This window comes from Periplaneta americana, chromosome 13, assembly GCF_040183065.1.
Source record: "Periplaneta americana isolate PAMFEO1 chromosome 13, P.americana_PAMFEO1_priV1, whole genome shotgun sequence".
Lineage (NCBI taxonomy): Eukaryota > Metazoa > Arthropoda > Insecta > Blattodea > Blattidae > Periplaneta > Periplaneta americana.
Window position 1 is genome coordinate 121,010,733 of NC_091129.1, and position 27,277 is coordinate 121,038,009.

Genomic DNA, 27,277 nt, shown 5'->3' on the forward strand with positions numbered 1-27,277 from the left:
TCGTACAGCACCGCTCTCTCACCTCGCAAATAAGTACTGCAAATGCGCAATCTCTGAGCAGGTATGAACAATGGAGATGTGGTTCTCAAGCTATGGTTCGCAAAGAAAATTGGCAATGTAGTACTAACAACAAGAAAATCGCCTATTTGACATGGAAATACGGATGAAAAGGATTACGGAAGCAAAAAAGAGTGATGGACATAAGCAGCGCCATTGGAGAAGGGCTTAATACCTATCGTTCTCTCTCTTCACATTATTGTTATATTTATTTTTTTACTTGGCTATTTAACGACGCTGTATCAACTGCGGTGTTATTTAGCGTCGATGGAATTGATGACAGCGAGATGGTATTTGGGAGATGAGATCAAGGATTCGCCAAGATTACCTGACATTCGCCTTACGGTTGGGAAAATCTCGGAAAAAACGCAACTAGGTAATCAGCCCAAGCGGGAACCGAACCCGTGCCCGAGAGCAACTCTGGATCGACAGGCAAGCGTTGATATATTTATTTTAAAACATATGCAACTCACTTATTCATTATATTTTCAACTATTGTTAAGTTTAATTCATAGGCCTACGTTTCCTTAGCAGTTAAGTTCTCGCTGTATATAAAATGACAATGTTCAAGTTTCAATTTGTTAAATAATCATCAAACTTTATCTTCACATTGTTTCTGTTTCGAATCTAAGTGATGCGCAAATATAAATTATACTAGTAATCGGTGTTTTTTTTTTTTTCTGGAGGAACGCGCCGGAACAGCGGCACTTTTTTGTTTTATTTTTATCACAGAAGCGAGAAATGTATTGAAAATCTTGAAGTTGGAGGAAAAGGAAGTTAAAATGAGCAAATATCCCACGCAATGGTCAGTAATCATCTCCCCGTACCTTACAATATATTCTACATAGAGTTCTGCCACCTTTTTCTCCAGAAGAAAAGCACTGCTAATAATTTTATTATACGAAACGTTCGCTTTTACCAGGAATAACATTTTTCGACAATTTTGACAGTGAGACAAGGAAGGAAAGTGCCCATCTTGATCACGTTATACTCACCAAAATACTGCCCCAAATTAAAAATAATGGCTGGCGTGTCTCAATTACAAAGACAGAAATATGCTAAACGTTACTATTATTATTGTAAAATGAATAACTTAAACTTCGATATCCCCCCCCCCACACCATACAAGGGACTGACGTCTGATTTGCGTTTCGTTAATTGGATACACCCCTCCACCCGGAATAAGGGTCTAAGCATATAGGGAAACAAGGGCATATTAAATTATTTAATGATCAGATTAATCTCAAAGATGAAATAAATTCACAATAAAGGCTATAATGTGGCACATATTACTCACACACGCGATAAATACAGTATTTCATACACCACACACGGAATTGACATCTGATTTGCGTTAAAGGCGAAGGTGTCATAAGAAACACGTTAATCGAATAAATTTTTTAATTAGCATATATGATTTTTTTTCACATTTTCTGAAAGAACGTGTTTGAAATTGTACAATCTGGAAAATCTCACTTATTTAGGGAAGAAATTTTCTCATTAAATTTCGGTCAGTGTATGGGACCGGTGTCCATCCAGCATCGTGATGCACTTGGGGAACTCCGATAGGTAGTGAAATCCAGTTGCAAAAGCCAGCTATAACAGCTGAGGGGATCATCGACTCAAGAACAACTCTCAATATTGGTGTGCAAACTATTTATCATTTTATGAAGAAAAAGGAGGATCATCAAGTGAATTTGTTCTTCAAATAATGTAAGTACCAATATTATGTGTTTTTTAACAGTGTATATGTAACCCCTCTACTACCTGGTGGGGTTTTTCTCCGAGGTTTCCTCCCCTAAACCACTTAAAACAGAATTGCTGGTTTTCTGCATTGGACCTCAGACTCATTTCGCCGTCATTCATTTCAATGTCATCTATCATCTTTCAGTAGTTTCAGATAGACAGAGGATGCAGCAGGATGTAGTACCATGACTTGCATACAGATGGCATTTATCCAAGAAACTGCGTAAGTCCCAAGCAGACAGGACTTTTGTAGTGGACTCTGTCGGATGATGGGTGATGTGTAACTGAACTGACTAAATAGTGAATCATGATACCTACAGGAAAGCAGTCTTTAGGTCAATATAGGATACAGCAGGATATAGTACCACGACTTGCATACAGATGGCATCGATTTGAGAAGGCTGCAGAACTTTCAGAGGAAAAAAAAGACATTCACAGGATTCATTTTTTTTTTTTAAATTCATCAACTTCTGGATACAAAATCGAAATCATTAGGGTGATCTCCTTACTGTTCCTAATTATTTACTTTGTGCTGAGAGGTAGTTCGTGCATGATACTGCACTCCCGTCATAACCAGGATGAGCAGCGTGAAAACAAATTTGACAGATAACTATGAGAAGAGGAACAAAGGTGTACGATGTCTTGTGTAGTATTGAGAGTTATAAGTTCCTAGTTTTGATATATATATACACATTTAAGGCTTCATCATGGACTACATCGGACCTGGATGTTGTGTAGCTGAATCGATAGATGGCACCAAACAGTGGCTGTATTCATGTTGGAGCAACGATAAACGATACCAGCAATGGTACTGGTCTCGAAATAAGTCTCTCTCTTTAAATAAAGGAATGCATTTATGTTGGGCAAGCATAGCACTATGGAGTCCCGCTGCTACCAATGATATCAGCAACAGAAACTCAGGACTAGGTTTTCTTCGCTCGGTTCTCTGGTTCAAGTTGGTAAAGAAATGTCGACAAGTTAATTTCCTCAGCTTTCGTTTGTGGCCCATTATGGGACCAGAAAGATAAAAATCATAACAGATTTATTTTGGACAAATTGTGGGATGAAGTGGCATTAGTACTGAATTTTACACGTGAATAAATGAAAAATATATGGTTATGTTACAAATAGAAGATATGTTTATTTTTTAATGAATGCTGATATTTATTTTATAATAATGATAGGTCTACATTAATTTAATAACTAGTTGCTATTTTTAAAAAATAATTTAATTTTAATTGTTTTATACAACACACATTAACAAACTGTGATGTCAACAATCAAAATCTTCATTGTTACGTTGTGCAGAATAAGAGTAATGTAATATCAATTTAATAACAAAACTATTATGTATTACTACATCGAACTTCATAACATGTTATATAAGAGGATGCTTGGTGAAATAATTGTTAAATATATCTCTTACATGAACTACAGCTGATAGAGGTCTGCCCGCCATTGGTCCCTATCCTGAGCAAGATTAATCTAGTCTCTCTATAATCATATCCCACCTCCCTCAAATCCATTTTAATATCATCCTCCCACCTACGTTTCGGCCTCACCAAAGGTCTTTTTCCCTCCTGCCTCCCAACTAACACTCTATATGCATTTCTGAATTCGCCGATACGTGCTATATGCCCTGCCCATCTCAAACGTCTAGATTTAATGTTCCTAATTATGTCAGGTGAAGAACACAATGCGTGCAGTTCTGCGTTGTATAACTTTCTCCATTCTCCTGTAACTTCATCCCTCTTAGTCCCAAATATTTTCCTAAGCACCTAATTCACTTACGTGAAACAAAATAAATCTTACAATTTGCAACTATACATCAGGTTTAGGGAACTACGTTCTCTGTCATAACTTTACAAAGCACCCAACCCACCCCACTTCCTTCTGACTGTATTCTGCTAGGAAAAGAGGACTTCCCCCACCCCTAACCATCCCTTCCTGCCAGTTTACTTGTTTCGTGCAAGTGAGTGCCATCAGTTTAGTGCTGTTCTATACTCCTCCTCGCGTTGTTCCAACTTAAACACACCCAACTATTGAAGTATTGTATTGCTAGTATCATGTCTTCAACCGTTGCTGGTATTAGTGTTCTGCAATGTTCGAACATGAGAGAAGTAATCAAGACATTACAAATTTAGTCTTATTTCATATGAAAAACTAATCCCAAGATCTGGGCTACCATTGTTTTAATATATGTTATGTTTTCTCCTTCTTACTATTATTAACTCTCCTTTCCATTTTTCTCTCTTTTTTTTTTCTGTTCGTCAGATCTTATAAAATTCTTAAGCAGTTAAAAAGTGAAGAGGTGGGAGTGGAGAACAGCGAATATTTTTGTAACAAGGTGGAAAAACATGACAGGCCTCCTTCTGCAAAGTGAACATCGGCGAATATCGAACTTTGCCACATTCGACAAACTTGAACCAAACATAGCGCCTGTAATGCATGACACTAGCTGGTATCGCTTATCATTGATCCAACATAAACTGGCCTTAGAGGAAATATTATTATTGCTGAAAGGTATGCCAGGCAAAGGAAACGTCTCCACAATCATGCAGCTACTAGATGTTGCACAACTTTGAAACAGAAATTCGTATTGAAGCATACATATTCTCCATAACATTTTTTTTTGGAATGAAAGAAAGAAAACGAAAAATAATCTCGTTATTTTTGTATATTAAAGTAAGTCTTTAAATCACAGTATAACTGGGTGTACAATACATATATATAATGAAACAATGTAGTTACATCAACACAACATTTACATCTAGATATTGTCTTCTATCAAATAACTTCAAAATATAATTACAATATCTACAGGCTGGTAAGATCTGATCATAAGAAAGCCTACAACAGATAAATTACAATAAGATTCTTAATTAAAATTTGTTACAAATGCAAGATGATTTTTTTTGTATACCAACTTTAGAAAAATTAATAGCATGAAAAAGATAACAATGTATAATCATTCTTTATCTTCAACTTATTGTAGTATTATTAAATATAGCTGTATTATTGTACTTCATTTTTTATTTCGCTGAAACATGGAAAAATAATTGTAGTAAACTGTATTCTGATTTTTTCTCCAGTTTAAAAACTCTTTTTAATAGATGTTAAAAATAAAATACAAAAATGTGTTAATTAACAGAAAGAGGCACAGCATTTGTAGTTATTCAAACAATTCTACTTATCTCTTCAAAAGCACAATAAAATCCAAGCTCTGACTGACACCGGACAAAACTCTATATTAGATTTTTGCACTTGCACGATTTCAAGTCATGAAATATAATTTACTGACAACATAGAAACTAAACGACTATAAAAATGTGTGTTATTAAACTTTTCTATACACTGACCTCCTTCCCCTTCTTTAAATTCAGAAATATTGTTACTGAGACCATGGGCAATGACGATTTCACCACATGTATTTCATTACATAAAACTATTTATGGTCCCTTGTTGAAGAACAGACGGAAGGAGTAAAACAAGCATTGTAAATGGATAATTTTATACAACTGCCATCAATTATAATGGATAATATTCATACGTCTGTAAGTAATATTTTTCAAAAAACATATCTTCAATTAATATTCCATTGCAGCAAAAATTAAGTATGTTGTGATGTGGCATTTCTTTTTGTGATTACAGTATGAATCGATTTGTGTCGCAATAATAATGAATTTAGAATAGTAACACTAACAGTCAATGATGTGTCGTGTTGCATTAATGATAATTCTTGTACAATGACATCATTAAGATTAAGACATGATTTCTTTTCAACATTTATTTGACATGTCAATTACTTATAAATCCCAATTAATGGAAGTTATACGTAAGTCTCCTCAGTAATGTAATGAAGAAATAGTGTTATATTTATTCAGAAATATTTTATCTCTTTTTTTATTATTTTTCCTTTTTTTAATACAAGGGCAAGTCAAAAAAGAATGATAACGAATTTTTTTTACTCACGAAATACATTACGGTAGAGTCCAGGTTAATATGGTGTTTTTTGAAGTAGTTCTCATCGAGTTCCACACACTTGGGCCTACGTGTCAGCCAGTCCTGGGAGACATGCCAGAACCAGTCTTTTGACATCACCTTCAGAACTGCCTTCGCAAGTGAAGATGTGTCGGGAGCTTCAGCATCTGGTAGCGGAGCACAACGAAACTTACCTGAATTTCATCATCACTGGTCATGAGAATTGGTTTCACCAGCTCGATCCAAAAAGAAACAGGCGAGCACAGTCTGGAAATCATCCAGTTCTCTGACATCATAGAAGGCCAAGGTCGTTCCATCAGCAGCAAAGATAATGGTAGTCTTCTTCTTCAACTGGTCTATCAACATGAAGTGCCTCCGCATACCATTATTACTGGGCAGTATTACATGACAATTTTGAAGACCCTGGCAGAACACATCAGAAGAAAACTCTCAGAGCTGCATCCTCTGGTTAGAGCCTATTGTGCCTACACCATGATAATGCATGCCCTCTCATTAGCAACGTTGTTTCCCAATACTTGGCCCACAAAACATCGAATGTGTGCTGCATCCTCCATACAGCCCAGAGCTTACTCTGTGTTACCTTTTTTTTCTTCTTCCCATATCTAAAAATGGAGTTGTTGGGCAAGCATTTTGGCTCATCTATGGTAGTTCTGAAGAAGGCAGAAGGTGACTTTGAAGACAATGTAAAAAAGATAGATTCTAACATGTCTTCCAGGACTGGCAGACACATTGGCCTAAGTGCATACAACTTGATAGGGACTACTTTGAAAAAAAAAAAACATCATATCAACCTGTATCCTGCCTTAATATATTTCGTGAGTAAAAAATTCATTCTCATTCATTTTTGACATGCCCTCGTACATTATCCAGAACATTCACGTAATGCACTACATGATAGTATATCTTCTATTGTCAATCACTTCTCGCGTCGAGAAGTAGAAAAGTATTAAGAGAATAATTGACAACATTTTGGAAAAAGAAATTACAATGGAAGTAGAAGACTAAACATACTTCTAAGTTATACTTCTAGTATCATCATATACAAAGTGAGTAAGAAGTGTGGAACATTACTTGCAGCTTTCCCATTTTTAATTTTATGAAGAAATTCTATACATGAAAGTTACAGGAGGTAAAAGAGGAACATTTTGAACATGTTTTTAAAGCTATGTTTTTCATTTAAAGGTGTGCCAAAGAGTAATATTTTTTAATGACACCAGGTATTTATTTCTGCATTCTTGGATTCTTCAGCTCAAAATGTATAAAATAAAAAACACTTTGATAGCATGAAAAGATATATGCACAATTGAAATTTAACTATAATACTATATATGCCACAGAATTTAAAGAAGAAAAATTATTAAACACAATCTGACCATGTTCACATTGTGTCATGTGTTGGTATCAGTTCACAGAAGGTGTTCAAAAAGGCTCCCATTCACTACGAAACAATGTAAAAGTTAGTCTTGTAAATTGTTTAATGCTTTCAGCAATACTGTTCAGGTTGATCTGTTGTATCTCATCCCTAATTCTTCGTTTTAACTCTTCCAAGTCTCGTACTCAGTTCAGATAGACCCTTCACTTCAAATAGCCCCACAAGAAAAAATCTAATAGGTTAAGATCAGAGGATCTTAGGGGTCATTCAAAAGCCAATGTTTTTTATTAGTTCTTTTGCCTTTCATTTCATTCATAGTGTTCTGCCGAAGGGCAAGTCTTTCACTCCAAACCCAGCATTCTCCAATCTTTCCTATTTTCCACCATCCTTTTAGTCTCCGCATATGATGCATGCATCTTAATGTTGTCTATCATCTGATACCAGTTTTTGTCTATGATTATTTAATTCATGGCCTCCTCATTCTTCATAGTGATGAAATGAATTATTTTTCTTTGTTATGTACACATACATTGGGATCATAATTTTGAGACAATTTTTACAAAATAATAGTTTATACTCGTAAGTCGTAATTATTTTTTTGTAAATTTTAAGACATGAAGAATCCAAAAATGGAAAAATAAGTACCTGGTACCATTTGCAAAAGCAGACTCCTTTATAAACGAAATACAGTTTTTAAAAACATGTTCAAAATATCCCTTTTTCACTCCCTTATAACTTTGGTATATAGTGTTTCATCATGCAATTAAAAACAGAAAAACTACCAGCAGTGTTCCATACTTTTCATTCACCTCGTAATAAGGCAATATGTGTCTCCAAACATTTTTGTAAACGCAAATTCATTAAATCAATTTGTTCACTTTTTGCCTTAATCATCAGTTTTGACAGAATAAAATTTTCGTGAAGAAATGAGACAAATATGATTTTTTCCATACATCAATCAGCAGGTTTTTGGTTCTTCAAAGAAAGTAAACAATTCTCCACACAGGAACTTATCTTATCCTTTTACAACAGAAATTGTACTGATTATAAAGTATTTAACTCAAAATCTATTTTTTTCTTTATTATTGTCAAGAACTATACTTAATATATATACGAAAACTGAGTATACAATGAAATGTGAAGTATGACATTTAACGAGAACATTAATAAAATATACACAGAACACATTTAGTAAACAAATCTATAAATTTTTCCGACAAATTAAATTAATTGATTGGCATTTTTGTGCCTCCATCGTCATCAGCATTCCGTGAACTTTCATTACATTTCACCGAGATTAATTTAAGTAAACGGGTTACACAACATGAAATCATCACTACACCCAAGTGCCTTTTTTGTAGCAGCAACACATAGGAACACTAGCGCCACACAACACATATCATGAGAAAATTCTATATAAAATTAAACTGACGTATTGAAACTTTAGGAACAAGTAAGCTTTGTGAATTAAACCCAGTAGAAAGTGTTGCAAATTTCTTTCTCTCCTTTTCTTACTACAAATAGCAATAAAATATATAAATCAACACAACTGAGACATATACGACACTTTCATATACCTTTAAAATGCAACAATAACAATAATATCAAAGTTTTATAATGGGTCAGAATATGAACTACACGTCCAATTGACTTACTGAGTACTAAAATCAGAGAAAGAGAGAGAAATAATGAGATTACACAGATATTAAATGCAGAACATTTTGTGATAAGCATCAAACACAACTGTTACTGGAAAATTTAACAGTTTTATATTTTGTTACGTCTTTACAATCTCAGTACTCTCAGGAGATAAAAAAAATCTGTTCTCATAAAGTGCAATATACAAACCACGTTCTTCTTTCACAGCAGTTTATCGTTTAAGACTACATACATTTTTGTTAGATATAAATAAAAAAAAATAATATCAAAAATAGAGTTATGACAAAAATCTTGACATAATGGTAAGAATTCTGGAATTACTGGAACCTCATTTTTATGTTTAAACTAGATTCCTCCTTCCGTCTTGGTACATGTGTCTAATTACTATTGGTATCAATTACATAAAAAAACCACACGAATATCAGTGACACCGAAATATCACTTATGAAATGTACGTTTTAAGTTAATAATTAATTTAATGTTGCAAGTTTTAATATCATAATTCAAAATTTTGACATTACATTTATTTCTCAAATGAAAGTCAAAGTTTAAAAGTTCTGTAACAACACTGCTTTTTTTATGGTAAATATTTGGATTAGAAATACGAGAAGACGTAAATTAAAATATAAACTTTGAAAAAAATATATTTACTGATTTAATGAAAAGATAAATAAATGTGTACCACTATATATTAATTTTCAACAAAGACCATGTTGGCTGAATTTCTAAATAATAAATAGACATGCTGGTCTAGGTTTCCAGGTTAGCTTCTTGTAAAGCTGGTTTGAATAATATTAAAGGGAAAAATTGTTCCGGGACCAGGTATCGAACTCCAGGACCTTTGGCTAAGCACACCAATGCTCTACCACTGACCTATCCAGGAATGATACAGCTGGAGATTGTGTATTGTTCCTGGATAGCTCAGTGGTAGAGCACTGACATGCTTAGCCAAAGGTCCCAGGTCCCAGGTTCAATACCCAGTCCCAGAACAATTTTCCACTTTAACATTATTCAATAAATAGGCATGTTTATATTTATCGATTTTATCTTGTAAAAAGAATGTAGGTATTATATGTCAAAAATAATAAAAAAAATGGACTCAGTACCTGAAAACAATAAAAAAAAGTTCACGTAAATGTAGAGATGATTTTTTTTTTGTTCCAGCAGTTCTTTAATTAATGGATCTACAGTAGCGTGCAAATTAATCCGAACACGACATATTTTTACATTTTCTGTCATTGTTGGCCTCACAGCTGCTCATACCACTTTAATTGACATCTGTAGTACGTGTAATTCCATTGTTGAAGGTGTCATTTCTTTTTATAATATGTGACATTTTGCCTGTCGTTTTGTACTTATAAGCATTTCAGTTGTGTTGAAGACTTAATACTGCAATCCTGTGTACATTCTGTTGTCTTCACAAATGGATACAATTCCATGAAAACGGTCTAAAATTATAACATTAGCAGAGCATTCATCTATGACACAGAGACAAATTGCTGCAGAATGTCACATCGGTTTGGCTACTGTTAATTCGATCATAAAACGATACAGGGAGACTGGATCCATCACACCCCAGAAAAAAGGAAACTGTGGGCGGAAAAGGAAGACTTCACCTGCAGATGATCATTTAATTGTCAGGAAAAGTAAATTAAATCCTAGACTAACTGCTGTCGACTTAACCCGCGAGTTAATGGCTACCACTGGGGCGAATATTCACGTCACAACAGTGCGGCGTAGGCTTTTGGAAGCTGGACGAAGGGCTCATAAGCCTATTAAGAAGCAACTGCTAAACCCTGTTATGTGCAAAAAACGCTTAATGTGGGCAAAATTACATCAACACTGGACAGTGAATGACTGGAAGAATGTACTTTTTTCCAATGAGTCTCATTTCGAGGTCCATGGCCACCGTGTTTCTTACGTACGGAAAGGATCCGAAAAAGTAACAGCAGCTCATCTCCAACAAGCACCCAAATACCCCCCTAAAGTAATGTTTTGGGGTTGTTTTACACATGAAGGGCCTGGAGCATTAATACCTATCAACGGAATGATGAATTCTGACAAATATATTCACTTATTGGAAACCAGAATCGTACCCCAGCTGCAAAAATCATTTCCGGATGGCAGAGGTGTGTTCCAACAAGACCTGGCACCATGCCATACGTCTCGAAAAACTACAGAATTCTTCAACAAGAAGAATATTCAGGTACTCCCCTGGCCAGGCAACTCACCCGACATCAACCCCATTGAGAACTTGTGGTCAATTTGCAAAAGAAGAATGCAAAAAATGGATTATTCTACAAAGGAGAAAATGATTTCTGCCCTCATTGGTGTAAGGTTTCGCGATGAAGAAATGAAGAATATTTGTGGGAAATTAGTGGAATCCATGCCAAATCGTCTCAGAGCTGTTATTAGGAACAAGGGAGGCCACATAGATTACTGAGGTATGTCTTAGATCCTTTTTTTATCCCGTTTGAGTGTTTTTGCATCAGTAATTACGTTGTTCGGATTAATTTGCATGCTACTGTATCATTCAAATGTTTACATGTTATTTCAGAGGAGCTTGCTGATAGTTTAAACAAGAGTTATTTCTGTTGATTTTCTTGATGAAAGTGTCGAAAGTTGGCAGACAATGCACCTCATGTGTAGACATGCAGAATGCAAAATAGAAATATATGTTTGTCAAACAGCAAAACTTTTCAGAAAGGATATGAATCAATGGCACTGAATTGCTCTGGCAACATTACGAACAAATTTTTAAACAAATCCAGCAGACACTTGGCATTTATGATGAGAAGTTGGCAGGTTTAATTAATATCTAGAGAAGTCATTTTGAGCATTTTCCGTAAATTAAAACATATAATTATATAACTGATTGGAGGAGGGGGAGGGCCAACATCTTGGAAACCAGAAGAAATCAAAGCTTGGTCACATGAACATTACATAAACTCCTAATTTTAGAGAAAAAAAAAATACAATTTTGCAATGCACTTAGGTACTTGAAAATATCCTTGGATATTACAACACATACTGTTAAATATTCTCAGCAATATTTGTAAATGTAAAAGGTGAAATAAATGAATTAAAATTTTTGTAAGTTAAATAATTTTGAGTTCCACTAAGATACACTGTTTCGCATATTATTTGTGAAATTTACCTTCAACCGAAGTGAACAATAAAAGCTTTCAAAATTGTTTTAATCCTGTGAGAAACCATGAAAGAAATCAAAGAAATACTGCACTTTATGTGGTAGGTAATGTACATTGTTACAATTAAGTTCTGGATAAAAGAAATATTGTATGATAAAATTTCTCGTGTTTGGCTGATTACTCAACAAGAAGAAATATACTTTTACAAATACCAATCTACTGATTGTTTTAGTACAGGAAGACCACGAAATAGGTGCCACATTGTTTCTGATTCATCAGAATAAGTGCAATCCAGATCCTTACAAATGGAAGATGACAACAATGACATATAGTGACGTCATTTATGAACACAATTCACACGTGTAGGAAACACTGATACATTATTGTAATACTGACAACATTTGAGCACATCTCTTCTTGAACTCATAATGCAGCCAACCACCAATCAATGAGACAAACATCTCTTACTTCTAGTTCAAAAGCAGGAAAAATACAAAATTATTTTATTGTAGAATATTTCTTAAAATATATCATATAAAATCAGCACACATATTCTTCATTCTTTTACTTTTAATATACGTAGAACAGTAGTTCTTATCATTTTCTGCATCCTTTTCAATAATTACCTAAATGTGCCTTTACTCGTCCTAAGCAAATGGTTCCAGTTTTATACAATTAGTGTTGTGACTTAATTAAGGCATAATTGATTTATTACTTACTTACAAATGGCTTTTAAGGAACCCGAAGGTTCATTGCCGCCCTCACATAAGTCCCCATCGGTCCCTATCCTGTGCAAGATTAATCCACTCTCTATCATCATATCCCATCTCACTCAAATCAATTTTAATATTATCCTCCCCAAAGGTCTTTTTCCCTCCGGCCTCCCAACAAACACTCTATATACATTTCTGGATTCGTCCATATGTGCTACATGCGCTGCCCATCTCAAAGTCTGGATTTAATGTTTAATGTTTAATTTATTACGAGAGAAAATTCTATTTGCTCGCCCATTCATGAAGTTAGAATACTTAGGTACTAGGCTACGGATTTACAAAAAAAAAAAAAAAAAATGGATTCTGAATATTCACACAATATAAAGTTCTTTTAGTAACTGATCTGTTTTTGTTTAGTTTCAATTATGATAATTTTCGTAGCATTCTTTATAAATTTCAGTGCAATAGATAGTTGATAGCCGTCCCAGCCAGGGTTTAATATAATCGGCCTCCTAATCAATTCTAAATGAATATTTATATTTAATTCAATTTTTTTCTTTAATAGAAACCCTAGTTAGGTAGGCTACCACTGAGAAATTTATTGGAAATGCAACAAACGATTTAGGTTACAAGACAATTTACAATTTATAAAGAATATAATAATTATTGTCCTATGATAAACATAAATAACAATGGGATTGAGAGCTGTAAGGAGACAAATGGCAGTTAAAAAAAATTTCGCTGAACACTTTAAAATTTGCTTCTAATTAAATGACTTTCCAAGTTCTCTAAACCAATATCTCGCTCTCCTGGGAATGCATGCATTCAAGATCAAGAACCACTGCTGTAAAATATCAATTAAAACTGAGAATGTACTATTATCATTTCATGTCTCTTATTACAAACACAAGTTCATATTATGTGAAGCAGCTTGTACATATATTTGCACTATCTTCTCAGTTGGGTAATGAAGTAAGTTGTTTTGATATAGTGGTGAGTAAAGCTTCAAAACAATCCAATATTTCTTCTCCAGAGTAAAAATACTTACTTGATTTACATCACTAAGAGTACTGAGATAAACCATATTTAACTTTTTTTTTTTACTTCTGAATAAAATTAACCCTTGTATATTATTATCATCATCATCATTATTATTATTATTATTATTATTATTATTATTATTATATTATTATTTACAATTTCGTAATTTCCATGCATCTTACATAAATAAGATATACTTCCTGTACTAAATTAAACAAGCAAGAATACAAGTTTTTAAATCAAATTATGAGACAAATCAAACTGTCACAAAACTATCGACCCCTCTGGCTTATCATTTGATTAGTATTCACATAAAATTTTACAAGCCATCCCGTCAAAAGCTGACATGTGACAAACAAATACTTAATACTTAAAACCATTTTTATGTGAACTGTACATCTTCAATGTTATTCCCTTTTTGTATACACTGAAACATCCATAAAAGAACAACTACTTGAATAAAATGCAAAGATATTGTTGTCGCATACTTTTCTTTTTTTTTTCTCTTGCCCATGGTCATGCTTTTGACATTGAAAAGAGAGGGTACTATAGATATTGTTTTCAGTAACCTCTTTACCAAGATATTGAAGTATTATTTTGTTTTAAATATACATTTTCATGGTAACTATTACCTCTCTAATTAATTATTTGTTTGTAAAACAAACATTATGCCAATGTGAAATTTAATAGACTAATTAATTGTGAAATGTGTAATTTTTATTTATATATTTTGCAGCAATGCTATCAATGTGGTATTTTCATAAATTATGAACTTGATGGTTCGAATCTACTCCAAATGTACTATAGCTCAGCAGCCATTTCTTTAACTATGGTGAGATGCAATTTAATATTGTCTGTGCTCTTGCTGCTGCTAAATATTCTTATACGTCATAGATACATGAGCTTATTGAGTTATATTTCAAAATAACATTAGAAATAAAGTAATCAAATTTACCTTTTTCGTGTTTAACAGAATAAATGCAGATTGAAACATAGGATCTTCAAAACAGAAGCTGTAATAAAAAGAGTATGATTTTCGAGCCCTTTTACAAGAGACAAGACAAAAGACTGACACATCTGTCATTTGTCATGTAAGGCTGCAACATTAAGATAAACAAAATGTTATACTTTTCAGTGAGCTACATTAATTGTTACACTGTTGGCACTGAAAGTATCAAATATTTATATGAATTTACCTCAAATTTTAAAATTATAGCAATTGAAAGAGATTTAAAAATAACATCAGCGAGCTAATTCAGTTAATGAATATTTATGCTCTTCAAAAAATAATAACCACATTCAGTTTACAAGGCTTCTGTCCACTGGCAAACACAGGCAATCCCAACCCGACATTTTGCTTAAAGTTTCTTTTCTAAAGAAGAAAGACTGCCTGTATTAAAATGTAAATTATAATTTAAGATTTCTCGTTATATAATTAATATATAAATACATGTAATATAAACATAATACTTTCTTTAAACAATTTTCATCTTTTAAACTATACATCTTTTGTTTTTAAATGCTATATCGACAAGCTTGCAAGATATCACAGGATGCTGTTTTGTTTTCTAGTAATGACTGATAATGTCAAGGATATTTAGATTTTAATTTTTTACGCTTCTTTTCTAGTTGTACAGATGAGTTCGGTTCACTTGAAGGAGATCGTAACCTTCCAACAGTTGTGGCCAGATTCCTTAAGGACACCTTGCCTCGTTTCCTACCTGAATCTGTACTCTTCTTTTTCTGTAGTGTCTTGATAGGTGATAAATGTGGGACTTTGCCCTTACCCTGTTTCTCGGACTTTGTACTAGACTTGACTTTACTGCCTGTACCCTGAGAATTCTCGGACATGGAAGATCTTGTAATAGGAGTTACTGATTTGGGATTCTGCAATGACTGCTTCTTTTTTGTGCATTTCCCACCCAGTTTCTGAGAATTCTGATATGCTGGACCCAACTGTATGTCCTGTGGGTTCTGGATCGAATCCCAGAGAATATCATCCTCTTGGTTCAAAATAGGGGACACTGGTTTATTCCCCAAGTTTATAGCTTTCAAATCAGTATCATAGTTCAGCAATTTCTTATCCTTCACTATTTTCATTGTATAAATATCTTTAAGTTTAACTTTCCTTAAAACTCCTTCATTTTTATAAGGAACTTCTGAAAGAGGGGGATGTTCAGCTTTAAAAGAAGATATTTTTAAGCGTTTTGGACCTTGTCTGACTACAGTTTGATCTGATATAACCTTTTGCTCTTCCTTGACACACTTGGCTTTATCCAGAGATGAACTAGACTTGCCGGTAGCTATATCAACTTGGCTGGATCCCTTCCTTGCAAGCTTGCTAAGACTGCACTCTGTCGCACCCTTCGTTCCCATACAGAGGCAGTCTTCTTGCTCCGGCCCGGAGGGCAGTCTTGTGATGCTTGGTCTTCGGAACTTAGTGATCCTGATATTGGCCGGAGAGGTAACTTGACTGCCTTTCTTCGGCACCGCCACATTGCCCAAAGTGGTGGTGATCTTCTGCATTCTTCCAGGAGCAATGCCACCTTTAGAAACCTTAGAACTCCCGGCCAAGGCACCAATAGCTGCACATTTACTTCTGACGGCTAGAACTTGCTTCAAGACGCCACTGTTACAACTCTGAACACTTTTAAGTTTCTTGGATGTGCCTGGACATCTCTGGGAAGAGCAAGGTCCGATGTTTTCCTTTGGCTCTGTGAAAACTTTATCAACTTTAACACAGGAAGAAGAACCAACCTGGAAACTCGACAGGTTCTCCTTGCGCTCGGAGTCCTCAGCAGAGTTTGAAGACAGGATGTTGCTAGATACCTTGACAGAAGAAACCTTAGACTCGGAAGACTTTGAAATGAGAGGAGCAAGGCGTCGGCTCCGTGCAAGGTTTGAGTCACGTTTGTTCCGGTTCTTACTGCTCGAAGGGCGCATGGAGCGTGGAGGCACCCCCACAGGCATTCCGGCCATCCCACCAACCTGACAAAGAGGAACCCAACGGGTTGTGTCTCCTGTCAGAATACATTCAACTCTTCCTGCCTGCTGCCTTTAACTTAAGGCAGCAATATGTTAAAAAGGAAGGGCATGTAACATAAAACATATCTGCCAATGTATACTTTGAGGCAGGGATGGGGAAACTCCGAAATGCGAGATATTTTGTGGCCCTTTGGAAAGGAAAGGACAATTGTTAAAGAAATTCATTTGCGCCCATCTTGTTAAAACATAAGTTTAATTATGTATTTCAAACGCAATGTTTTAACAATGTTTAATAGGTAAAGGTATGCCCACACATGCCAATGAGGTGCAAGCATAGAGGCAAGGAGGTAGAGCTCCCATGATTTCTTGACTTCAGAATTAGGAAGAATTGACATAATGAGCATCGTGCTCCAGCTGCACTCAATCCTAGACAAGCCCAAAGATATTCTGGAAGTTATGAGAAGATAAATACTGTCTCTGCACCTAGGGTTGAACCTAGGTCATTGCAGTCTGTACTCTGTTGGTCTAACAACAGGGCAGTCTGGCTCTGTAATATTTAATAAGCAGCATTTAAGATAGACCCAATATACTGTATTTACTTGAATATAAGACTCAATAACATCTAAGATTTGCCGTAATTTTCAGCATTAAAAATTAATTGTATTTTGTATCACATGCTGCAACTTATGGTCAAAGAGAAAATATATTTACCTTATAAAGTCAAACTCAATTACAGCGACAACAGACAGTGCGACACCTTGGCTACAGTGACAATCTGTGTTCAAATTGATAAAAATGTAGAGGGAAAGAAATTTCTCGTTGACATACTAGTTTTTTCATCATCATCATCATCATCATCCTTGCATGTATTGGGCCTAGTGGCCCGTTATGGTCTCTTGCCAATGCTTGAACGGTCTGCCCAAGGATCTCTTGCCCACAGGATGGTAATTTAAAATTTGGCGTGGAATTCTATTATTATTATTATTATTATTATTATTATTATTATCATCATCATCATCATTAACCATTTTAATTACTGTGGCACCTGACACGGTATTTTCAATATCTGGTACCAAGATAACTACATAATTCATAAATTACGAGTAATTACAAAATCGTATTATGAAAACAATTATTGCAACAAACATTTACGAAAACAACAAACATATGGTATTTCTGGCATAATTCTAAAGAAGGCAGTCTAACATGTTTTAATATGCTATTTTCATACTATTATGTTAAAGAATATTTTTTAAATGTTGAAATCTAGGTGATATTTACAAACGGCATTCAGAATAAGTTCACTATAGCAAATGCATTCTAGAAGAAAACATGTTTTTACCATAGAACAAAAAATAAAAGTAAGATTTTGGAAATGCAATTACAGGAAAAATACCACTATTCAGACTGATGTGGTAATAATAATATTAACATATATTCAGAGAGGAGAATTCTCTTTCCCCAGTTGGAAATGAAAACAGTAATGAAGAAGTTGGGGGAAAAAAATTCAGAAGAGAAATTTCCTGGCTTCTCCTCTCCCTCTTCAATTCCAACACTAGCAACAGTCATGAAGCAATACGGGTTTTGTCTGTTTTAAACAAATGTGATTTATTATTTTTATGACACATTTTTAATAAGCAACTCATGTATAGTGATATTTAGCGATAGTATAGGCCTATATTCTTTAAAAATACAGGAGAAAAATCTATGCTCAGTGGATTCCACACAACCTTTTTGAGCAACAGATGTGGCGAAGAATGAAACAGGAATAGAACATTTACAACACTATGAACCTGAAGGGGAATGCTTCCTTAGACGCATCATAATTTAGATGAAACTCGGGTCTGTTGCAAACAACCTAAGTAGAAGGGACATTCCAGCAAGTGGCAGCACTCAGGATACCAAAGCCAAAAAAAATGTAGAAAAGAACAGGACCCACTCAAAGTCATGTTTATTGTCGTTTATGATTATGATGGTATATTATTCACTCATTCTATTCCAATTGGAATACCCATTCTATTGTGTTTCACAATGGTGCTCACTGTCATGTGGCTGCCCAAGAGGTTAATATAATTCACAGATGGAACTGGGAAAGTCTACAGCATCCTCCACATTCTCCGGATACGAATTCCTGCAACTGTGAGTGACACTATGGATGGCATCTATTGCCTTCTAGATGTACAGCTAGGGCATGTGATACTTGAGGAGATTACTTTTAAGAACTGTATGCGTCAATTGTAAATAAGTAAGTTTTTGTTCTTAATTAAAGTGCAACCAATTTTCGAATGACTCAAGTATCTTTTATTCTGTGATATTAATTGAAGGGTTCAGAGCCATATATTAAAAACGGAGAAAACAAGGGTTAAAATTAAGTGAATATCGTAATTCAATGAAACATATAGCAAGTAATATAAAGTATCCACATTAAAACTAAATGATATGTCAATCTCCATTAAACTGTGGTATTCACTTAATTTTAACCCTTGCTTTCTCTGTTTTTAATGAATGGCACTTGGCCCATTATGGCTCTGAACCCTTCAATTGTAGAACATAATAAAATAACAAATTGCTTTAAATATTTTTATGCTCGACCATGCCGAAATGTAGTAATTATACACCTGGTAGCAGACCTTTAATGCATGTCATTAAAGTACACCTACTCATTAAAGGTCAGGTCTTTCAGCTGACAGGTCAGCTTTCTACCGTTATAAAACCGCAAGTATCGATTATTCTCGGATATGCAATCGAAAGAGAATTAGCAAAAAGTCACGGAGGCTGGAAATCGAATACTGTCGCAGAAGGTTATGTTCTGTTACTATAATAATTAGCGTTAATTGTAAATAATATTCAAATAAATTCAATTTGTCATCTCGTTTTTCAATGTCTAATTTAATTTCAATGTTATCTCTGTAGGTTCTTATGGCCTAGCAAGGTCAATGTGAACATCTGTTCCTCGGAAAAAATCAATACTTTCGCGTCTGCCAACATCTCACAACATACGGGACATTGGTCAAGGTCAGATACAAAGAAAATTAATAATATCAAGTTAGAAATATGGTCGAGCATAAAAAGTCGTATGAAACTCGCCTATAATGGTAATTAAGAAGCTCGTATGAAAATTATGAAAATCGCTTGCGCTCATTTCATAAATATCCATACTCGCTTCTTAATTACCTTCATTATAGGCTCGTTGCATAATGTACTATAATGTTATTTGCAATATTATCCTTTATTCAATCCCTTGCTTCTAGGTATTCATTAATTTATTGTAATCAAGCCCTCTCGCACTTTATCAGCAATAGAAATTAGATAAAAAAGGGAGTCTTATATTAAAGCAAATACAGTAATATCATCATTATTATTATTAATTCCCTTAGTTATGAATATAATATACGGTTTCAAAAGATCTTACAATATGGTCCCCTCAATGTCTATGTTTTTTTTTTGTAGCCTGTAAAGAAAACGTTTCCCCACCCCTGCTTTAAGGAATGTATGTTAATAGATCACAAATATTTCACCAAGTTAAACTGGCATACTAGCAATAAAATTACTCTAGTATTGACGTTTTTATGATATGTTAGAAGTAGAAGACAAAAGTAAACTTGTACCAATCTAATTAGTATAACGCCAAAAGGGGATTTTAAAGAGTAACCTGGGAGAACGAAGTGTTCAAAGAAATGGTTGTAACTTAAATAAAAATATATACATTAGGTACACTGACAATTGATCTGATGATATGGAGATGAAACAGAGTAAAGTAGGATTATATCAACTACATACACAGAAGAAACACCAACTGCCAGACAGTCGTCATGAAAAGTGCATAACTGAATATTACACTGGCAAGGAGAACTCCACATATTTCATTTTTTTACTAAATCGCTTGATTGTCAATACTAAGGTAATTTGAATATTACCACATTTATACAGATTAAAGTAAGTACAAATTTACTGCGAACTCCATTCTAGGAGGCCAAGAGTAAAGTTGCATACTTCTGATTAAAGATACGAGTATGTGAAAGCAGACTTTCTTAAAATACTCAATGTAATCTCTATACAACTAATCAAGCAGGAGTTCTGGGTTAAGGGAACATAAAATAAAATGGTCAAGAAACATAAAGTAGAGATGCAACTAATACAATCACGGCTGCCACTACTTTAAATTTCAACGCTAAATATCACACAAGGGATCGTTGGGATCTATGTCCTATTCCATGATGATCATAAAAGTCACATATATCTACTTAAATTACGACAAATCACTCATTATTATTATAAATATTATTAGTGATAATCATATGCAATACTTTCATAGAACTTGTCGTTCTGAATGAGAGATACATCACTCTTTAGGTGTGATGTTTCCAGTATGGCTGTTATTTGGGGATGTGGGATAATTGTATCCAGGTACTGATTTCAAATGAATTTTCATTTTATTAATTACAATTTACCTGCACTGGTGATGACAGAAAACATTTCATGGTCGATATTTGCTGAAATGCTATGCTTAAAATTCAATATTTTAATTTATTTTCTGCCTCTTTTTGTATGATATTTATATCTGACGATACTGATACATCCATGAACATGCATGTTTTGAGTTTCTATTAGTGTTTCACGTACTCGCATAAATTTCATTCATTGTGCATTTTACTAATATTCCTTTTATGAAAAATTCACTTCAACATCTCTAAAGTTAAACTGCACAGTTACCAACCCAAGAAAAACTAAGAAACGAGCAACAGACCTTGGATTTTAAATCTGCTGAAATAGGACACACAAATATCAAGATATATACAACTAACTTGAAGATGAACATGAATTAATTATAACCCAATTTCTGCACCAAAACAAATTTATTTGTGTAAAACACCAATATTATTCAACATGCATGAAATAGAAAGCTCATATGTACACTAAATAAGTAATTTAGTATTATTAAGTTAGTTATAAATTGTGTTTAGTACAAAGATGTAGTATCTTTGGCATTAAAACAATTAAGCCAATTAGTACCCTTTATTTCCTCTCATATATGAATTATTTTATGAATAATGTGTGAATTCTGTAACAAACATAATATCGTAAAATTTGAAAAGTAATCAGTTAAAGGATATTGACCACTATCGACTTATCCTGAAATTATTAAACCATGTAAAATGTATTTTCTACTATTAATTTTGTGAGAAAAAAAAAGAAAAATCTGGATTGACAAGTGGAATGAATATAGGCCTATAGGATTATTACAGCAAATCCATTTAACAGCCTTGCATTATTGCAGAAGTTTTTAACACGACTATACCTTTATTTGAGGTACAAACAGGAAAAATGTCACATTGACATGACGTCTTTACTGGAGATACAAACGGAAAAAAGTCACATATTGTGTAACAGGAAGATCAACATATCTCAGCTAGATGCTGCACATGCCAAAGGGTATGCGTGCTGCCATCTGTCAAGTGATGTGTAATCCATTTGTAGGAATTAAATACAATAAAAATGTACTGAATAAACAAATAAAAGTATAGGAAGAGTACATACAAAACAAATGAATGCATAGAACGAGTTGATCTCATACAAGGGGAGTAAAGAATATCATCCAAAACAAATGAAAGCATAGGATGAGTCCATCTCATATGAGAGGAATAAAGAAGTAGTCACACAATCAATGGGATTAATGAGATCTAAAATCCTATTGACAGTACAGTTCAAATACTGTTCATAATTTTATAAAGAAAATTAGTCAACAAAATTGTTTACCGTGGACAGTTAGATTCCTCAAATGTAAAGTATTTTAAATGTGTATTTTTACTAGAAACTAATATATGATTCGTAAAGAGGATATATAGACTCCAGAACTTTTCATGTTACATTACAAACCAAAGATGTACAGACTCAAAAACAAAATTTGGGCCACCTGAATTTTCCAAGTTCCAGTCATAACATACTATGCATACTCAGTGCTTACTGAGTATCTGAGTATGTTCAGTGCTTACTGAGTATGCGCAGTATGTTATAACTGAAACTTAGAAAATTTCGGTGGCTCAAATTTTGTTTCTGGATTTGTACAAATATTTAAGCTTCTAAAGTGCAAAGGAGATCTGGAATCCAGTTTCTATTTCCAACAATTTAGAAGGAGCATTAATTATGAAATAATTTACTTGCAAAACTTCATTATTCTTATAAATTGCATATTTATGAGGACAGGAAACAGAGAGAGTATAGGGTTGTGAATTCATATCAATAAATTAAAAGACAATATTAAATTAAAATATAAATTTGTAGTGAAACAATACAATGCTAGGAATTTCTCTCTGTGGAAGTAAATATCAACATCACAAACTACAAAATGATTATATCTGGAATACGAGGAGAAAAACACTGGTATAACATTAACTGGATTGCAGACATTGAAGAATGTGTAACTGGAACGTGAAAAAAAAATAAATAAAAATTCTTTACTTACCAATAACTCAGCAAGAACTTGCGAAGTTAAAGTACATCTCAAAAAATAGAATTTTGTTGCTTTTCTCTGACACCTTATATTTATACATCTTATTTCTCTTCCTCTATTTGTTTGAAATTAATATTTCCACTGACGCTTAATATGTGTCTGTGTAAGATTAAAAACGAATTAAGACCCTTATTATTCTAAGCTATAATTAGGTTTCATCATTTACACATACGATCGTATCTAATAAATGAGCTCATAGTAAGATATTCAAGTTTTTAAGATCTTAAAATTAAGTTTGGAACAACTATAAACAACTTACGTAAATGGGTTCATTATCTGGGTATAAAGAAATATGTCACTGGTAAATAATTAATTCTATTGCTGTGATTACAGATTGCAAAAGAAAACACAAATATAAATGTCCTCACCAACAATAATTACAACAATAATCCAAAAAAAGAATTACCGGTATTTTATTTATGAACATTAAAAATATGTATGATTACCACAAAGTATTTCATTTAATTTGTAGAATGTGAAACTAAATAATGTTTATAAAAATTACTAATTAAAAACATTATAAATAGGAGAATTCTATAAACTCCAGTAATAATTCAAGAAAAAACAATACAATACAAAGACTAAGAACTTCGTTTTTTATTTTAACTCTTATATATTACATAATTCATATGTCTATAAGAAAGTTCATCACATAACGACGCAAGTTTTCTGTTTTTGTTTTTCAATGTTGTCAGACTGATAGGCCATTAATTAAACATTTTTATTACTTCATATAAAAATATTATTTGGGTAAATACAAAATTTTCCTTCCAATTTATAAATTTATTATGCAATAAAATTCACAAACATGTTTGCAATACTAATAATACTTTAAAAAAGATCATAATAAAGAAAAATCAATAAAAATGTTCATAAGCTTTTCATAATAAAGAAAAATCAATAAAATATTTTCATAAGCTTTTCCAAGTGAGTCTCAAATATGAAACTGAACATGTTAACACTCATACGAGGGTCGGTCAGAAAGTAATGCCTCCTTTTTTTTCCTCCTTAAATAAGTTGGTAATGTAAAAAATTTGAATTTGACGCAATTCCTCAAACTTTTTTCTACAGTCCACTGCAGTTAACAGCTTCCTAAGTCAACAAATGACAGCACTGCATCAGTTTAGAAAATAGCTGACATCGACGTATGCATGCTGTGATAGAATTACTGAATGTGGAAGGTGAAAGGCCCATTCGCAGTCACGAAAGGCTGAAGAAGGTTTATGGAGATGCAACAGTGGATGTCAGCACTGTTAGACGATGGGTTCGTCGCTGTACAGAAGCTGAAGGGGAAACACCGTTGGCTGATGAAAAGCGAAGCGGCTGGCCGATGACTGCAGAGAATCCATGCAACATCCAGCGAGTCAATGAGATCACTCATGATGACCGTCAGGTAACAACAGATGAATTGTGTCACATTCTCTTCATCAGTAAAGGCAGTGTGATGGCCATTATTGATAAACTGGGCTACACTAAAGTTTGTGCACGCTGGGTACCAAAAATGTTGACCGACCAGAATAAAGAGGCAAGGAAAACAATAGCCTCCGATCTGTTGCAGAGCTTCAGTGTGGGGGGTGGGGAGGGGAGAAGTTCTTGGCTAAAATTGTGACTCGAGATGAGACTTGGGTTCAATATTTTTTAACCTGAGTCAAAGAGGTATAGTCACGACGCTGTTATTCCCAGCGTGACTCCTCCTCTTTGCTTACGTCTTAGGAAGTGAAGGCTCTATAAAGTCTAGGTAGGTAGTATCGTTCGCCATTTTTGTTCTTTCGTTGCCGAGCTACCATACGAGGAATCTATTTGCCACACCGTTAAACATTATCATGTCGTAGCTCCTATGATAATAAATCAAACACACTGTAATTCAGCAAATAATTGAGTGGCAAATAACGTCTTCATGTGCTTTCTGCAAACGCCAACGAAAGAGCCAAAATGGCGGGCGATTATATTAAGTATTTATCGAGGCTTAAGAAATGAATAACGTCTTCCTCAGCGAATCACAAGACGCACATGTTTAAATACAGCCGACCTGCAACGCGATTGGCTGCCGGAAATTAGAGCGACGGGATTATAGTTGATGAAATGGCATCACCTAACCTCGCCAAAGAAGAAAAAATTCAAAACTGTGTGATCCGTAAGGAAAATTATGGCAACAGTAATTTGGGATGTGGAGGATGTGATTGTTTGATTTTTTGGAGCAGAGGCTCACAATAAATTCTGTCCAATATGTCGAAACCCTTAAGAAGCTTAAAGCACATCTTCAGCGAGTTGGTCCATCAAAAGCTATGGCAGATATTCTTCTTTTGTATGACAATGCAAGATTAAACACCAGCCAATACACCACTGGAGAAATTGCGAATATTGGCTGGGAAGTCTTGCCCCATTGACCATATGCCCTGGCATAGCAGCATCAGATTTTCACCTGTTCACTCCACTAAAGGAAGCTCATCATGGACATCACTTTGTAAGATGAGAAGACACTGAAAAATTCTGTGCACCAATAGGCGAAGAAGAAGGACAGTGATTTTTACCGCACTGGAATACATGCTCTTGTTTCAAGGTGGACAAAAACTGTGGAAAAAGATGGAGATTATATTGAATGTTGTGGCTGTTCTCTATGTAAATTTCATTTGATTTTCTTGTAAATTAAAAGAGAAAAAAAAAATAGGAGGCATTACATTCTGACTTCTCCTCGTATATTGAGTTTCTCAATGTACCAAAACAAATAATTCTTTACCCAGACTATAAAATATTAAATTCCATTTTTAAGTTTTGTTTCACAGAAAAATAAAATAAAAGAATAATATTTATTTATAATAATATATAGTTCTCAACAAACATTTTGCGCTATATAAAATTACGTAAAAATTATAACTGTTCAGTATTAAGTTATTATGATATTTTACTATAACTTTTAAGTGAAATATTCTCAACATATTTACATCTCAGTAAAAATTCCAGCAATTTAACAGCTAGTCATGAATGCACATTAGGTTTCGTCACAAACTTTAAAAAACTGACATGGCTAATATTAAAAATATATATATTGGTCCCAAAAATCATGAATTGGACTGGCCAGTCCTTCCTTACACTAAAAATAATCTTAATCATACCTTCTCATTTCCCATTCCTGTTAGTGAGTGCATAACTTCTGTGGATCGGTAGCACTCTCCTATTTCAGCCACTCACCGCATAGCCTCCTATTCACACACTCCTATTCTAGGAAAACTCTCCTTCAATGCAAAACTTATACGAGAATATAATAAATACAAAATAAAAAAATACGCGTAACTTTAAGCCTATTTATTTATATAAAATTAGTCAGACATTCAAACATATCTGACTAGTGGAGTCATAATTTTCCTATTAACATCTTGACTGAAATATGCATGAATATATAAACAGTACATAATTATATCCCAAAAAACTGTACAGGAACTGGATACAATAATGTAAAAAAACCCTAAAAGTCAATGAGGTAAATTTCTTTGGAAAATATAGTTGTCAAAGCATTTACACTAGCACCTTATAATAAATGTAAGAAAGGCACAAGATATTGTCTGTGTATTTCAAATTTATCATATAGTGTCACAAAACTACTAACGTTTAAATATTATTATATATTTACAAAAAGAGATACAGCTATTCTGTTTCTAGTGTATGTAGATATGGTCCCTAAGCTCTTTTTGAAGTCTGTCAATGTAATATTCCACTGCTGAGGACGGAGTTCATTATCCCTAATGACAGGGGGCTAGATGAGAATCACTATGAGGACTGCTCTGAAAATAAATGCCTTCTATTTTATTAAGTTGGTCCACGATGTCAGAGGTGGATGTCAATTGTATGGCAGTAGATGTTAAATCTTCTCACCAATATTTCATTAAATTTTGTTGCTATGCATACAAAGTAGAAGTGTGTCATGCAGAAAAAATTGCACCCAATGATATTTCAGAACATTCATGGGGACTAACCAGTGGATGTATGCAGAGTAAGGCAGTGGGTGGCACTTTTTACCAGTGGAGACAGTGATTTGACAGAAAAG

The 27,277-nt window shown here is 33.9% G+C and overlaps 1 protein-coding gene across 1 annotated transcript in view; it reads right to left on the bottom strand.

The window, feature by feature from the left end:
• Positions 1 to 4,462: 4,462 nt before the first annotated feature.
• The window catches only part of LOC138712322 (cytosolic carboxypeptidase-like protein 5), a 54,345-nt gene continuing 31,530 nt past the window's right edge, over positions 4,463 to 27,277 (bottom strand). The window contains exon 11 of the mRNA XM_069843957.1: positions 4,463 to 16,727. Coding sequence (XP_069700058.1) covers positions 15,327 to 16,727 — 1,401 coding nt within the window. The 3' untranslated portion in view covers positions 4,463 to 15,326. The remainder of the gene's footprint in view (positions 16,728 to 27,277) is intronic.